This window comes from Cicer arietinum, chromosome 4 (genome assembly GCF_000331145.2).
Source record: "Cicer arietinum cultivar CDC Frontier isolate Library 1 chromosome 4, Cicar.CDCFrontier_v2.0, whole genome shotgun sequence".
Classification (NCBI taxonomy): domain Eukaryota; kingdom Viridiplantae; phylum Streptophyta; class Magnoliopsida; order Fabales; family Fabaceae; genus Cicer; species Cicer arietinum.
In genome coordinates, this window is record NC_021163.2 from 6,527,765 (window position 1) to 6,544,947 (window position 17,183).

At 25.4% G+C, this 17,183-nt stretch overlaps 2 protein-coding genes across 2 annotated transcripts; both read right to left on the reverse strand.

Moving 5' to 3' along the window:
- Window positions 1–689: 689 nt before the first annotated feature.
- Window positions 690–3,524, reverse strand: LOC101491338 (pumilio homolog 11-like). The gene is made up of 5 exons (XM_073366816.1): window positions 2,926–3,524; window positions 1,891–2,053; window positions 1,630–1,799; window positions 1,068–1,326; window positions 690–980 (listed from the first exon to the last, which is right to left on the reverse strand). The coding sequence occupies exons 1-5, from the start codon at window positions 3,522–3,524 to the stop codon at window positions 873–875; spliced, it is 1,299 nt and encodes a 432-aa protein (XP_073222917.1). The 3' UTR covers window positions 690–872.
- Window positions 3,525–7,749: 4,225 nt separating this feature from the next.
- LOC101508969 (mannan endo-1,4-beta-mannosidase 4) lies at window positions 7,750–12,845 on the reverse strand. Its single transcript, XM_004495778.4, has 5 exons — window positions 12,474–12,845; window positions 11,286–11,480; window positions 10,230–10,343; window positions 8,731–8,936; window positions 7,750–8,356 (listed from the first exon to the last, which is right to left on the reverse strand). Exons 1-5 carry the CDS (start codon window positions 12,804–12,806, stop codon window positions 7,999–8,001), a joined length of 1,206 nt encoding a protein of 401 aa, XP_004495835.1. The 5' UTR covers window positions 12,807–12,845; the 3' UTR covers window positions 7,750–7,998.
- Window positions 12,846–17,183: the final 4,338 nt, after the last annotated feature.

The following is a 17,183-nucleotide window of genomic DNA, read 5'->3' on the forward strand; positions in this document are numbered from 1 at the left end:
ATGCCACCTTGGTTTCTACTTTAGTTTTAGTAGGAATTCTTTCATCAGTTTTGAGCCACTAGGCAATAGTTAATCATGATTCTTTTTATAACAGTTAACAGATTAGTTAATTACCAGCTTCTTTTTTTAACTGTTGCTTGTAAAAGAATTCGTTTGTGCTTATGTTTTGAAGGCTGATTATCTCTGCATACATTATAATCACTGCATACATTATATAATCATTCTATTAATGAATTTGGTTCATAGTATTTGCTAGTCAATTTTTTCTATATTTGCAGTTTTCACGATGTTTTGTGAAGATTTATCTTTAATATAGTCATTATGTACTGTTGAGAAACTTACTAGAAATCTATTCATTTGTGTGAAACTTTTTCATAAATTATTGCCTCCCAAATAGTAATGGAAAGGTTATAGAAATAGGTTCCTTGTATACACGTAGTAGCAAAATTATGGTTGAAGTTACACAACCATAGAGATAACTTCTGTCATTAAAATGTTCCACCGACCAAAAAACGTAGTAGCAAAATTTTCTAAGTTTACATAGCATTGATATTTTGATGAGGCAGTTGCTAAATATATATCCATAGAAGGCTATAATTAATATCTATACTAAGAAGAACGAACTCTCTCGTTAACAAAAATTAATTACGTAATTTATAAAAAGAAACAAAATATTCATTACATAAAAACATTGATTTACCTAAGCTAGAGGGGATCATTGTACTTTTAAACCTGGCAAAAACAATAAACCGACAAACATAACTTAAACAGTCACAATACACCACCCTCGACAAACTAAACATCCAGACACATCACATGAAACAAGTTCAAAAGTTGTTGTGGTCCTTTAAACATGAACCTATTTTCCTTCCTTAAGTACATGCTGTAGCCATTGCCAACACCCTTTTCCCATAAAGATGATTACGAAGTTTTCTGTTCTTGGATATAATGAGATGACAAAGTTCTCTACAAAGACGACCCTGCAATAAACAAAACAAACAAAAGATTCAGCAAAGATTCAATTACAATTTTTCTTGAAACAAGATTTGAATGAAAACATCAATAACCTTGGTGCACTGTAATGCTCTTTGGGCTACATAATTTCCAAAGGGATCCTTAAGAACAGTCAAGAAATCACGGCTTCTCATTATCTCCTCAACTATAACCGCAGCATCATTATATTCACAATATCTCAGAAGATCTTCTACCACATTGCTGGCATGCTTGTTCAGAGAAAGTCTAACAAATTTTCCGCGAAGCACTTCTATTATCATTTGGTTTGCTCTCGGCCACATCATTTTAATTACATATTGCACCACATAGTTTCTTCAAGACAAACAAAAAATATATCAATCATCACATAATAGTTTTAAAATGAAGGAACAATTCAAACTACCACAAGAAATATAGTATACTCTCTGACCTTATTTATAAACAAAAGTAAATCAAAAAAATTGATATATTTGATAAAAAAAACTGTTGCTTATAAATCAGACTAGAGAGTTCGAGATATCAATGCACTTTCAACTATGGCATATGAGATGCAAATAAATTGCAGACTAACAACGAAATGTAACAAAAAATCAGTTAAATAATACTAGTAATAAGTTAAAGAGTGTAGAGTGAAACCCATATGAATCTTCTGCTAGGACCATAGCCTTTGAGATTATTTCTACAATCAACAGGGTTATGGCATTTCCCACAACATGTCTAAGGAATTTTTGAATAACCGAACATCCAACTTTATCTCTTGCAACATTAACACAATTTCTTACTACTTCATCCAAGATGATCTGAAATAATAAAGTTTTCAATTAATGGATGATTCTTTTTCTTTCATATAGTTAAAAGGAGAAAAACACAAGACTGATGAGATATGGCATTAATTACATCTTTGAATTCGGGCGGGAAAAGCTTCAAACACTGCAGAACAACATAGCTACCATTAATATTTTTCATCAATGCAACAATGATACGCCCCACAGCACGCGTAACCTCATATAATGTGAAAGTGTTTTCAATATTCTCCAGAATATTCTGCATAACCCGAGTTCTGTAACAACAAAATTAGAATTACACAAATTATTGTTAACAAAAATTTCAAGAGAATAAAATTTGAATCCAATGGTATACAAATTTAAAAAAAAGTCTAGGAATGCAATATGAGTGTCACATACAATTTTAAAGTCATAATTAATCAACTTCATTTGACACTGATGCATATATGTAGAGGACTTTGGTAAACCAATTTTTCACATACAGTTAATAGGAATACTTCCTATTATCTTATCACCACACAATTGTATCTGTTGTTATAAAAAAAATATACAATCAACAACTGCTCGTGTTGTGCATGGCCATTAAATGAACACAATTTAAAACCTAAAACCTTACACAGGGTTGTTACGATGGAAGGTAAAGCCATATATTAAAGCAACCGTAGACGTTTATGAAAAACAAAATTTTTACTTAATAAAAAGTGTATCAACACAAATTTTACTTAATAAAAAGACTTTAGAATTTAATATTTTTAAAATTAAAACATATAAATATTTCTTAAATTTGATATTATCTCAACAATATTAAGTCAATTAAAATATAAATATTATATGACATTAATTATATTAATATAATGATAATAGTTTATATTATTTTATCATCACACAATTGTAACCGTCGTTATAAAGTAATTATACAATCAACAACTATTTTGTACATTGTCATTAAACCTGAACACAATTTAAAACCTTATTTAAGGTTTAGATGGCAAAGTCACTTAAACAACCGCTAGGGTAAGACTACTAAAACATATAAATCTTTTTTAAATTTAATATTATCTCAACAATATTACTTCAATCAATTGAAAAGTAAATATTACGTGACATTAATTATATTAGTATATTGATAGTGTTTAAGTATACATACCCATGATCGTGGATGCAAACATCTAAGAGCTTTTGATCATTTGAGATAAGCATGAAAGAAAGAGAGTTAATCTGATCCATGGTGACAATATCCTTTGCTTGAAAAATCTTTAGAATCAAGTAGTTTCCAAAAGGGTGTGTGATGAGCTGGTGTAAACGATCCTTAACTTCTGAGACGATAATCTCAACATCTAGGAAGTTACCCTCATCGATCTTCGCCTGAAGATAACGACATCCAAGCTCATCCATTGCCATAACTGGAACCAACCCTCTCTTCAATAGTGAAGGACGATTGTTCATATAATTATAAATATGATGAAAATGCATTTTGTGCACGTTGGCTTCAATAGCAGCCTTTATTCTCATCATATTCATCTCAGAATAATTTAGTAAGCCATTACTACTTTTGTCATTATAATTATTTGACAAAGTATTATTGTCTTCCATCCTAGGAGCGTTTAAGGTTCTCACATCTTGAACATGAGAACTATAAAGTTGTTGATGAATAACAGTTTTGTCTTGCACGGGTTGAAGAGGAGGACTATGTTCATGTTCCTCCATTAGGGGATCAACAACATCAGAAGAACAAAAGTTATTCATGTCTCCCATTGGAAAATAAGAAGAGAAAGAGTGAACCAGATAACAATATTTATAATGATTTGTGACTCAGAGACGCAGTTCTTAGAGTTTGTATAAACTCCGGAAACTTTGTTACGTTGTTACTTAATTATCTTTTTCTTTTTGTATAAATATTTGAGTGAGAATTTTGTAAAAAATCTTTTTTGAGTGAATATTTGGTTCAAAAAAGATGCTACAAATAAGTAAAGGTTAAATTAATGATAATATCTATCAGATTTTACCACAATAAATCTAATGGATTTTCTGTTTTTTTCTTATTTTTTACATATCACATTTAATAGTTTAATCTAGTTTAACCACTTGGGTGTATAAAGTTTAATTAATGAGCGGATTTTGTTTGGTTTCTATATGAGAGAAAGTCGGAACAAATTAAACATAATCAATTTTATTTTATTTAGTTTTTATAATATTTTTTTACAAAATTTGAATTAAATCAATTTGGTTTGTTCAACAGAATTGATATCTTTAAAACTAAGAAAATTATTTTTAAAAATATAAAAAATCAATCCTTTTTATTAAATAAAATAGTTAAAACGTGTAAATTTATACGATATCTATAATTTAAAATAATTTATATCTTCTTCTTCTTCTATATATATATATATATATATATAAAAGGGTACACTTTTTCTTTCTGACCTATTTCTTTTTTCTATCTTTTCCGTTTTATTATCTTATAACTCTTTTATTTTTTCCGAAGAATCTGTTTTATCCTTTTTTTTTTTAACTTCTTTATATTTTCTTTTGATTTGATAGAGGATAAGATACAATATCTATAATCTATATAACTATTATAAAAGTGATACCTTTTAATTTGGTGTAGATTATTTTTAGGCTAGAATTTATATCTTCTTCTTCTTCTATATATATATATATATATATAAAAGGGTACACTTTTTCTTTCTGACCTATTTCTTTTTTCTATCTTTTCCGTTTTATTATCTTATAACTCTTTTATTTTTTCCGAAGAATCTGTTTTATCCTTTTTTTTTTTAACTTCTTTATATTTTCTTTTGATTTGATAGAGGATAAGATACAATATCTATAATCTATATAACTATTATAAAAGTGATACCTTTTAATTTGGTGTAGATTATTTTTAGGCTAGATGAATGGCATGCAAGTCAACTAGAATATCTTCTATACGAGGAGTCACTGTTTTCTTCACACGGTATACCGTGAGATAGGGTGTTCACCGCAATGTTCCTAATAACTTTTTTTTTTTTTTTTTTATAAAAATAATTTATAAAATAATATAAAAAATATTAATTAAAATTATATTATATCTTTTAATTTTAATTTCAATTTCAATAGTATGGATTTTGAGTTTCGTTTAGAAATATAAAAATTAAATTACGATCCAATAATTTTATAAAAAAAAGAATTGAAATCAATTAAATTGATTTTTTTTTCCTATTTTGAGTTCAATTTTAATTGAATCAAATAAGTTCAATATTTGTTGATTTAAATGTGATTTTATTTCATTTAAAATTGACTATAGATATCTGAATAAAATTATTAGACTATATTAGTAGTGTTATCTTAAATATGTGTTGTATTTAAAGATCTTTTAATTGTTTATATATTATTTTTTTCAATGTAATTTAAAAAGTGTTAATGTAATTGTCTTAATAATATAAAAAATTTAGTATTTGAAAAAGAAAATTTTATATTTTTAAAATAAATATGTTAATTTTACTTAATTAAATCTGATTGAATTGAACCAAATCAACATGCTATTTTTAATTTTGTGATAAAAATTGTAAAAATTTAACCAAACTAACTATATTTTTTGTTTAAATTTTTTTTTTCTTTCCAAATATAAGCAATATATTCTATCATAACTTCGTCTTTTTAAAACCTATGCAACTTTTTAGTCCAATTCATTCTTTTTTTTTGTAATTATGTTTGTTTCGCAACTTTACAACTTAAAATTCTTAAAAATTTAATAACTCTAAAATATTTATTCAAACTATGCTACTAATACAACGATGCATTGAATAAGATATATTGACAACAAAGAGAAAGAAAGATAAATGATTACATAAAATAGTTGTCTTATTTATTGTCTTATTTATGTTACTGTTTTTGGAGATGTGTATTCTTCTCTCTTTGACTATGAGGATGATTTTCAATGGTATAGTTAACAATTATCATTAACAACGATTAGGAATGAATATTCATAAATGTATTTGAGAAATGTTTTATAGAGTTGGGGGCTAATTTGATATTCATATTCTAAAAAATTAAGTTGAGAGTGTCCTACAATGTCAAGTCTCATTTTAATGTTTAATATTTCACTTAAAAGAATACATCATCGACATTCACCAAATTTAATAATGATGACGAATTTGAGAAACATTTTACAAAATTTATAGTCAAATTGAGAGTGTTTTAAACATTTTTGATTGTTATAGCCAGAAGATAAACAAAATCTATTAAATATTAATCGAGTTAGAGACCAAACTCGAAAACTTAATTTTGAATTTAATCTAAACTTAAGAGTTTTATTTTGTGTCTAGAAATTTAAGTGTTACAAATCTATTATGCAGTAGAGTGTGTGTTTGAACTTAAATTTAAATTTGAGTAATTTGTATTAGGGTGTATAAATGACGGGTTTGATATATCTCTTATCCGATCTAAATATTTGATTTGACTAATTTTTAAGCCTTAATTTGTTCCTTAATCCGATCAAATCCAATTAGTTGTAAGTCAATAAATACGAGACAAAATAAGTCGAGATTATATCAATCTCAAAGTGAATTGCTAACGATTAATTCTTGAAAAAAAATAAAATAATTCATAGCAAACAAGTTTACCACTTGTCAATTCATAACTCATAACATTATTATACAAAATTCAAATCATTTATTCAAAACAAGTTCCTATTTATGGGACTCATTGATCAATAATAATAATAATAATAATAATAATAATAATAATAATAATAATAATAATAATAAAAAAGAAGAAATATGAATACCCATTTATAGGGAGGAGAAAAGATATAAGGAAGAGGAATAAAAAGATATATTGTCCTTAATTTATTTTAGGATGGGGCGGGTAATTCGAAAGGTGACTCAAACCAGATCCTTTTTTTTACTTTATCCATATCCTTTTTTTTTTGTCATTGTTTTTTTTGAATCAAATCGCCTAACCCGTTACTTATGGATCAGACTGAATTCGTGGAACGAATCGAGTCTTATATTCGTGGAACGAATCGAGTCTTATATTCGTGGAACGAATCGAGTCTTGTACACCTCTAATTGTATATTCATAAAAAGTATAATTAAAAACACTAAAAAATTTTAAGAAAGAAAAACTTCGAATTAAACGGGATTTATAAAAAAAAAAAAAAAAAAAAAACTACTTAAAAATCATTCTTATGTCCTTTATGAATTTTTTTTGAAAAAAAAACTCACCCTTCGTCTTAATAAAATGAATAGTTATTGTTAGATGATAATATAAAATTACTTTACACGTCGTTTGATGTATAACATTACACTCAATTTTTTTTAGTTTAAAAATATACTACTATATAAAAGTCAAACAAATTAAAATTTATTTTTACAGTGGTAATCAAACGAAAATTAACTTATGTTTTATTAAAAATAATTTCTAAATTATTTTTGAAGGAAATTATTTATTTCTATCAAACATCGGTTAAAAAAAAAAGAAGAAGAATTATAGTCTTGACATGTAACACTCACAACTAATAAGCAATCACTCCTCCATAAATGATGAAACAATTTTTAATCGGTAAAGTACCTTTTATTTATGGAATTTATTTTAACAAATAATTTTCTCTAATTTATTCATATAGGTATTATTATAGTATCTATTAAAACTGACTAAATTTAGAGTTTTAATATATTTATCTATTCAATTTTGATTTTAATAATTAAATAAATTATTTTCATAGTTGAAATAAAATAAAAAATTTATTTTAAATCACAACAAAAAACATCATATCAAAATAAATTTAAAAGATAAAATTTAAAAATTTAGTATTGTTAAATTTAAAATATAATCAAACTTATTCATAAATGACATATCATTTAATTGTTAATAATTTTATTTAATAATAATAAAATATGGTAATTTTTAAATCTACGGTAAAATGAAACTTCTACATGCTATGTATCAAAACTTTAATTTAGTCACGTTTAATGCATATATAAACAAATTAAAAAAAAGAAATTATTGATTAAAAAATTTATGACACTGATGCACTATTATACAGTAAAACTTATCTCTAAAAATCCCTAAATTATTTTATATGCAAACGACTCACGAGAAGTAGCAACAATGCCCTCCAAAGGGTGCACAAAAGAATAATGAAATTATCCGCAAGCAATATTTATATATTTAAATAAATTTTATAATTTTTTCTATGATATAAAGCACAATTTGTTGAGAAGCTTTTTTCCCCATTCTAGTGATTGATCTTTGACATCTTCAAAGATTGTTGTTTGATGAGCAGAGCAGTTGAAGGAGTTTCCTCAAAAATAACTTCATAGCCATCTCCCATATTACCCATTCCTTGAGACATGAGTTGCCAGAAAAGCCCTCCTGCACATGACCCTCCCCTGATAGCACTTCTATATATGTCATTGTATATTTTGTTATAATAACTATCCCTTTTACCTATGCTATATCCAGGTGACTTTGAAGACATTCCAAACTCTGTTACAAGAATTGGCTTTACTAAAATAGTATTTGAATCTTGGATATGGGCTTCTATCCATTTATCAACAAATGCACTTTGGGTTGTCTCGTTTGAGCCTTGTAACCTGCATCATCCACAATCCCAATTGATATTATATCATATCTTTGAATACTTATTGCAAATTTCATAATCACGTCCACTTAATGTGATTCACCGTGTATTTGGTATCACAATAAATTTGTCATAATTAATACCACCAATCGGAAGTCACTCACCTAACACCACCGATCATCATAAAACTCCCAATTTCAATTATAAATTGATTTTATTCCTTAACTTTTCATTATAAAGAATCATAAAATATTCAATATAAATCGATTTTCTTCAAACTAAATCCTAACCAAATTAATTTACAAAATTAAGCTCATTCAAAAATACAAGAGTTAAAAAATTGACCAAAAATTAAAAGATGTATTAAATAAAAATATGAATATTTACCATTGATCAGGGTATAAATGAATGGTGGCAAAATCGATTTCAGGAACTTGATTGTTGGAGATAAAATCAGTTCCAATTTGAAGAGAGTTGGGATTGAAGTGCATATTTGGTGGCATTGTTTCACCATAGAACCCTTCAAGCCCTATTTCCAGCAAATGTTTCTTATCGATGGATTTGACATAGGCCGCCATCTCACTAACCCAACCCTACGATAATTAATGTTATCATAATAACATAATTTCAATTATTGGTAAGTGATATAAATATTCACTCTATCGTTAATTGAGATCACTATCAAACCCATCTAATAAAGAATCATGGTATTAACGCGTAAACATCTTTTGTAAACCTTAGTTTACGCTAATATACTTATTTCATTTTTTTAAAAGAAAAATACACTAATTAAACTATTACTTTTATGTTTCGTAAATGCAGTTCATAAGTTAAAAGGCTATGGAAATCTTTGAAATTTAGTGATTTAAACTTACCTGATCTCTCTTTAGCATCGATCCAACATGTTATAAGGCCTAAAACAAAATTATTACACGAGATATTTTTAAAATTTAATAAATAAGTTATTAATATTTTATTTAATAACTATATATTTTATTTAGAAGATTTAATGACATTTTCTAATATATTTTCTCTATATTTTTCAAAAAATGAAATAAAATATTTCAACGGTAACATCAAAAATTCATTAAAATTTTACATGTTTGAAGAAGAAAACGGTGTGTATGCGTTGTACGGTTTTCAGTAACTCATGTTAGCAATATATTCACCACTTATATAATGATTTCTCAATTTATAACTAATATTTCTCATATGAGTAATACGCTCACTTTTGTCTCATGAAAAACAAAACTTACTAAAATTTATAACTAATATGTCTTGAGCAATATTTCTCATCCCTAAACCAATTTACTTATATTAAAGAGTATTAAATAATTTGTAAAAAAAAATTAAAATATTTTATTTAATTTATATAATATTTTATTAGTTTTAGTTTTAATAATATTAAAAAGTGAGCATTTTTATTATATAAAAAAATATAAATATTGAAGTCCTTTTTATTAAATAAAAAAATTTGTTTATTAGGAAGGCCACTTGGTTTAACGAGCCTTAGGCTATCTCTCTCTAGGTAGTTAATTAGTAACTACTAGTAAATATAAAATAAAATTAATGTGTATACTCCTACTAGTTTTTCAAGGGTATAATGGAAAAATGCTATACTTATATATTTATTTTCTAAAATAACTAAAAAGAATTAACAAAAATAAATAATTTAAATCATCAAATTTTAGAAAGGGATATACACGTTTATTTTAATCAATAACAAATGAATCTAAAACAACTTATATTATTTTTAAGTGAATTCTCATATAAATCATTTAAAAAATATAAAATAGAAATAATTTTTTTTAGACAGAGGTTTCTATATTTAGGTGATAACTGTTTTTAGAAGTAAAGCAAGTAAGTAGAAAGGAAATTAAAAAGACCTGAATTGATTTTCCAGTGGTTTCATTTATGTAACGGGGTTCATTTATAAGCTCCCAAGCGAAAATGGTTGGATCATCCTTGTATAACAACCCGTTTATGGTGTTCTTTATTGCCTGCAATCCATCCAAACTTTTTGGTAAATCGATGAACATACACAATTATACATCGTGTTAGTGAAGATATATTGTTTATAGTGTTAATACAAGAAAATAGCCTATACGCACGCACGCGCACGTGTGTGTATATATATATATATATATATATATATATATATATATATATATTAATTCAAGATATAAGTGAGATTATAATGAAAAAATTATATTTTTATTGAATGTGAGTGTGAGTTTTTTAAAAAGAATTTAAAGTTGGAGCAAATTCGATATTTGTCCTACACTTCAATATGTTCGACTATTGAATGTAATTGTGAATTTTTTTTTAAAATAATTTAAAATTAAAGCAAGTTTAATATTTGTCTTACACTTAAACATGTTCGATCTACCCGTAAATTCAAAGTCCAGACACGAGTGATTTTATAAAGTTTAATCTACTCTAAAAAAAAATTATTTTCTATAACCATATAATCGGTATGAAGTATTTATGGTGCCATTTAACAGTGGCTAACATTTGACAGGTAACTTGTTTGGCACTAGATGTTTTCCCTCTCAATTAATATCGTCTCTTCATACATAAAAGTAAGAGATGAAATCTCTAACCACTTGTTTAAAGGGGCTAAATTTCTCACCATCCAAACCAATCAATTGTTGGTTTTTAAAAATGTTATTTTAATATAATTTTATTTTTATTATTTTTTATAATAATAATTTATAACATTAATCATAATAATAATGTTTTTCAATTTATTATATTATCTATATTTGCAGAGGTAAGGTGGAAAAATTCAACTCCTATAAAAGGCGAGAATTAGAATTTAAATTTCAACTTCAATAAAAATTGTGAATAAATATTCAAAGTATTATAATTTCAACTTCAATAAAACCGTTTTTATTTATATTTTCATGTTAAAGTAGGATAGGATTAAAGAATTGTGTTACCTTAACATAGTTTTTGTAGTATTGCTTAACAATAGGGTGTGTAAAGAAATCATCCTCAGTTTTAACCGATTGACCACGTTCTCTTGCCCACTGGACATATTTATTTTTGCCTCCAAAATTATTCCAGTTATTCACCAAGCTCAGTATAAGTTGTATTTTGTATTTTCTTGCTTCTGATATCACAAAATCCAATCCCTACGCACACATGCCAATATTCAATGAAAATTCCAGTAAGTAAAATAGGAAATGTAACTCCATATATATAAGTAGTAAATTTGTTTGCTAAAAAGTAGTAAGAAAACTGATGTGAAAAGAAATATTGTGGGATGAAATCACATTTTCTAAATTTGTCAAAAAAAAAGAGAAAACGCGTTTTCACAAGAAATTACTAATTAGACACACACATATACTAAAAACTTGTATTAATGACAATGTTAATTCATAAATTATTACCAGATTTAAAAACAATTAATATATTTGATAATTTATGTAATTTCTTCCTATGAACTACTATTCTTTAACTCCAATAATTTAATCAATTGTTAAAAAGACAACGATGTTGTGAATTTTTATATATGCTAATATCATAGTTAGATGGAAGCAACCTTATATTGAAGCACAATCTTCTGGTCCTAAATTTGTATTATAAAAAAAAAAAACTACTATTTTTTTTTAAACATTTATTGACTTTAAATATAAGTAAAAATGAACTAATATATTTAGTCCAAAATATCGATTAAATATATCAATTTTTACCCACTTTTACTTATATCTAAGGCCAGGAAAAATATGAAAAATAGATAAAATGTTAAATATAAAATTTCTTCACTTGAATTTTGCATTAACGAAAAAAAACTAGTAAGTTTAAAATTTGAATTAAAGAGTTTTAAATACTCATTTTAATTGAATTAAATATAAATTTTCACGTTATATAATTAAAATGTTAAAATAATCGATAAAAAATCAATAATAGTACTCAGTTAAAAAATGCTAGAAAAATAATTAAATGACACAATATTTTTTTGCTATGTAAATTATTAAATAAATCTGTACATAAATATTAAAACCTTTAATAGTTTTACCCTTCAGCTAACTCTAAGATAATAATTACATTCGTATTCATTTTTTAATAAAAAATTACAAAATATAAATAATACACAAAGCTAATAATTAATTAAGACACATTACCCTGAATACATTTTCGTCATAAGAACCAGGAGAGATCTGAAGGGCTCTATAACATCCATCGTTGAAAGCCATTGTTCTTCCTACGTTTAAACCATGTTGTGAAGCTTGTTGAAAAGTGGAAGTGACCTTGGACCTTGTAGATGGGTCAGATGCCATGTACATTAACCAATAAGAATTGAAACCGTTCACATAATGTGTCTTCCCATTCAGAATAAAATGTATGCCTTTTCTTTCAACGAAACCCGTAGCAACATTAACCCTTTGACAATTCCCATGTTGAACCACGACCAAAGCTACTATGAAAGATGTTAAAACAATCATTTGGAACCCCATTCCTCACTTTTTAATCACAATAACCAAAATGTAGCACGCGTTCAATTTATAAACCAATACTATCTAAAATGTAGCACACGTTCACTTTATAAACCAATAATATCTTTGAACGAAAATGTATAATTGCACCGATTAATATACACACAAAAAGTAGACAATGGAACTCTCACTACCCACAATTAGTAAGTATTTATTTATTTTGACTAAACACAATCATTAGTAGTTGAAAATGAAATTTGAAAGAAAAAACTAAGCATATCAATTCAAACACGGCGTAGTCTTTGTGAAAAATATCTCAGTAACATTTTAGGAAATTTTATTTTTGACGATGTGCTTGCCAAAATAAAGAGATCGCAGAGGAAAAAAAATCAAAATCGTCTGGTATTAGGTTATTATTGTTTGAATTTAAAAAGTAATTTAATTTTATAATATTTAATAAATCCTTATAATAATAATCTTTAATTAGTAAAAATATTCATTATTTATATTTAGTTATTAAGCAATCAAACTTACATCTAAAGTTAAGATTTCGATCTTATATATATAAATACACCTTTAATGAAATTCCAAAGAAAATCAATAGATCTTATACAAAAACTAAACCAATAAAATACATTAAAAACATTTTTTGAATTTTGTTGAATTTGGCGGTTTGAAACTGCTTTCAAATGTAATGTTTTTAATAAACTAAATAATAATATTGATTATTGAAAGAAAATCAGATAAAACATAAAGCATTTGAAAAATAAGAAAAAGACAAAAGTAATAGAAAAACAATGAAAGAATTAATATAATTAATTAGCGAATGTTTTGTGTTTTACATGATTTTTTTTTATTTTTTGAATGATTTGTGTTTTACCTGATTTTCTTTAAATAATTGATATAATTATATAGTTTATTAAAAAAAAATCAAATTTGAAAGTAGTTTCAAACTACAAAGTTCAAAAATGGAAAACTCAATAAATTTAAAATTGAGATATGCCTACAATGAGAAAGGTGGTGATTGTTTATTTTAGTTACTGTTCAACTATTTTTTTAAATAATGTTATAGGGTAAAGATGCGAAAAATAGAGAAAGAAAAAGAGTGAAAGATGAAGAAAAATAGATTTAATGTAAATAGTACACTATAATATTGTGAAGGTTACAATATCATATATCCATGACTATAATGAAATTGGTACAAGATAGACTGTTCTTTTTGTTGGTCTAAATTATAGGACCTTGAAAGACAATTGTAATTATCTTTATTTTCTATTTGTTTTTCATTGTGTTTTCCTACGTCAATGTGTGTCTTCTCTCTTTGTTGCTATTCCAAATATTATGTTTTTGGATTATTGGTATTAAAGAATGACAATGATAATGTTTTTTTTACATGTTTGAATAAAAAAATTTACTATTGGGATCAAAGTTCTTTTCCCAAATTGGTCCATGACAAAATAAGAAAAGTCGGTTAACATTCAATAATAAAAATGCGGATTCTTTATCATTATATATTTTTTTTAAAATCAAAATACCTACACTTTGAATTTTATATTTTAAAATGTCCTATTTTTTGGGCCTAGTAGGAGGTTGCTAATCTATGATGCGACTAGGCCAAAAAAATTTCACCCAGTTGGAGGTCGCTGGCCAGGGATGCAACCACCCAAAAGGGTTTTTAATTTTTTTCTTCTTATTTTAATGGTTATTATATGAATTTAATATATTAAGAAATAATTATATTAAATAATACATTAATAAATAATAATAATAATAAATTAATTAATAAAAAACAATAATATTAATAATAAATAATATCTTAATAAATAACAATAATAATAAATAATAATTATATTGTTATTATTATTATTATTATTATTATTAAAAATGATTATAATTAAAAAGTAGGACAATTTACGATTAATCAATTTGTTTCCAAATTATACAATTGATTAATTTTTTCATTTAATGGCAAAATTAATGATTAATCATAAATTGCTAAAATTAATTTTCTCATTAAATATGATTGGGTAAATTGATTAATTTTCTCATTAATTTACAAATTAATTTAATATCAAAAAAATTGATTCGTGTGATTGATAAATTGAATATCATGTTTGTCTTGTAACATTTATTTAACCACATTAATTTTGATATTTATATTTTGCCACATTACCAATCATACAAATCAATTTTTTTTTTATATATTGAGATAAAATCAGGTAATATATTGTATACTAATGTATTGTTAACTTATCTCAAAAGATAAAATCAAATTATATATATTCATCTTCCAAATGTATTTTAAAAATATCTATATATAAAATGATTAGATTAGGTTCATTTATTACTTTTATTACTTTTTCCAATCACACGAATCAATTTTTTTGATATTAAATTAATTTATAAATTAATGAGAAATTTAATTAATTTATCAAATTATATTTATTGAGAAAATTAATTTTACCAACTTGTGATATATCGTTAATTTAACTATTAAATGAAAAAATTAGTCAGTTGTACAATTTAGTAACAAATTGATTAATCATAAATTGTCTAATTTGGTAAGTAACAAATTTGGTAAATATCAAATTAATTTTAGTAAATTGATTAATCATAAATTGCCCTACTTTTCAATTTTATAATCATTTTTAATAATAATAATAATAACAATATAATTATTATTGTTATTTATTAATATATTATTTATTATTATTATTATTATTTATTAATGTATTATTTAATATAATTATTTATTAATATATTAATTTCATACAATAACCATTAAAACGAGAAGAAAAAATATTAAAAACTCTTTTGAGAGGTCACATCTCCGACCAGCGACCTCCAACTTGATGAAAAAAATTTAGTCTTCAGCTGGTCCCACCCTAAACCAGCGACCTCATATTGGACTAAAAAAATAAGACTTTTTGATATACAAAATTTAAAGTGGAGTATTTTGGTTTTAAAAAATATATATAATGGTAAAAATCCATAAAAATGCAGATGATTGAATGAGCACCAGTGATGGGAACAAAAACCTTAAAAAAAAAATTCGAATCAACATAAAAGAATTACTTAAAAATATGATTTGGGGACTAAATTGTCCATAATATTATTGTTATATGGACCTATCTATCTCTAGTGTTCCTCGTAATAACTCATTGTCAACAAAATGATAGGTGGAGCACCACATCAAAACAGTCACACTCACACACAACATACTTGTGCTAAAATGTTGACATATAGACTAAAGTTGGCCCAATTTTTTTGTGAGGGATTAGGAGTTGAGTATTTTGGAAGTGCCTAAAATTAATTTGGTAATTATTGATCTGGCCTCTTTTTGTTTGCTTATTTTTTATTACATACTAGCTTCCAATAATTTAAAATTCAATAAAATACATTATCAATTTTTTTTTCTAAAAATTAGATTTTGTACTCCACAATTTAATTTATATTTCAAAATATAAAAATTTTAATTTTGTCTCTTTCATTTTCATTCAATCAAAGAGGAAAAAAGGTTACTCCTGGTAGTATGAATTGTCTACCAAAAAATTTCTTGACAAAATTTCCAGTACACTATTTATATTGCTGGAAATTTTATATCTTCAAATTTTCAATAGTTACTTTTATTCTATTGGAATTTTGTGTCTTGAAATTTTTGGTACATAAATTTTTTTTTTCTATTTTTTGTTGTTGAAATAGAACTCTTTTAACTTTTCCAATGCCCAACAAAAAATTTCTTGACGCTTACAATTCATATAAGCAAATGAAACGTCGAATGTCAACTTAGTTGAAGTTACACCGATAATTTCAAACAATGGTAGTCTATACTTGTTGGTTTTGTAGGTGTTATCCATGATCAATATAAGAGGAAACATGTTCAACAAAGTTATAGAATCTGGATGCGTCCAAACTATATCCCTCATAATATTGGAATATTCATGAGTCATACTCCAACAAGCATACTTCTCAGTTTCAAGTAACTTCAATAGATGTTGCATATCAGTTATGGGTTCTTTCAAATTATTCATGTATGTGGGTCGTCGCTTATAAATTTGAGAGATATTAGTCATGTTCTCTTTATCTTGATCTCTCAAAGATGACAAGATGTGTCTCGGTGTAACGTGATGTTTCGTCAGTTCGTTAACATGTTTCTTATCTTCTTCTTTAAGTGTCCCTCAAATGCATTATTCTCAAACGTAGCCACTAAATTGTGGTTGTGAAGTCCACACATTAAACTAATAATTCATTCCTCATCATTCTTCAATGTTTTCAATCTAAGTTTAAACGAACAACCACACTTTTTACTTGAAGTCTTTGAGTTACTTTTATTTGACTTATATTTTCTACCTATGTCACAACCGAGAATTAATTTTGATTTCCTTTCTCTCTTTCTGA

What these genes read in the sequence shown, in the direction of transcription:
- LOC101491338 (XM_073366816.1), bottom strand. Translation starts at nt 3,524, where the DNA reads ATGAATAACTTTTGTTCTTCTGATGTTGTTGATCCCCTAATGGAGGAA. An exon ending in GTTTGCATCCACGATCATGG is followed by an intron (nt 2,054 to 2,925) that starts GTATGTATACTT and finishes TTGTTGTTACAG; the next exon opens with AACTCGGGTTATGCAGAATA. An exon ending in TCCCGCCCGAATTCAAAGAT is followed by an intron (nt 1,800 to 1,890) that starts GTAATTAATGCC and finishes AAAACTTTATTA; the next exon opens with TTTCAGATCATCTTGGATGA.
- LOC101508969 (XM_004495778.4), bottom strand. Translation starts at nt 12,806, where the DNA reads ATGGGGTTCCAAATGATTGTTTTAACATCTTTCATAGTAGCTTTGGTC. An exon ending in ATGACGAAAATGTATTCAGG is followed by an intron (nt 11,481 to 12,473) that starts GTAATGTGTCTT and finishes ATGTGTGCGTAG; the next exon opens with GGATTGGATTTTGTGATATC. An exon ending in CATTTATACCCTGATCAATG is followed by an intron (nt 8,357 to 8,730) that starts GTAAATATTCAT and finishes TGGATGATGCAG; the next exon opens with GTTACAAGGCTCAAACGAGA.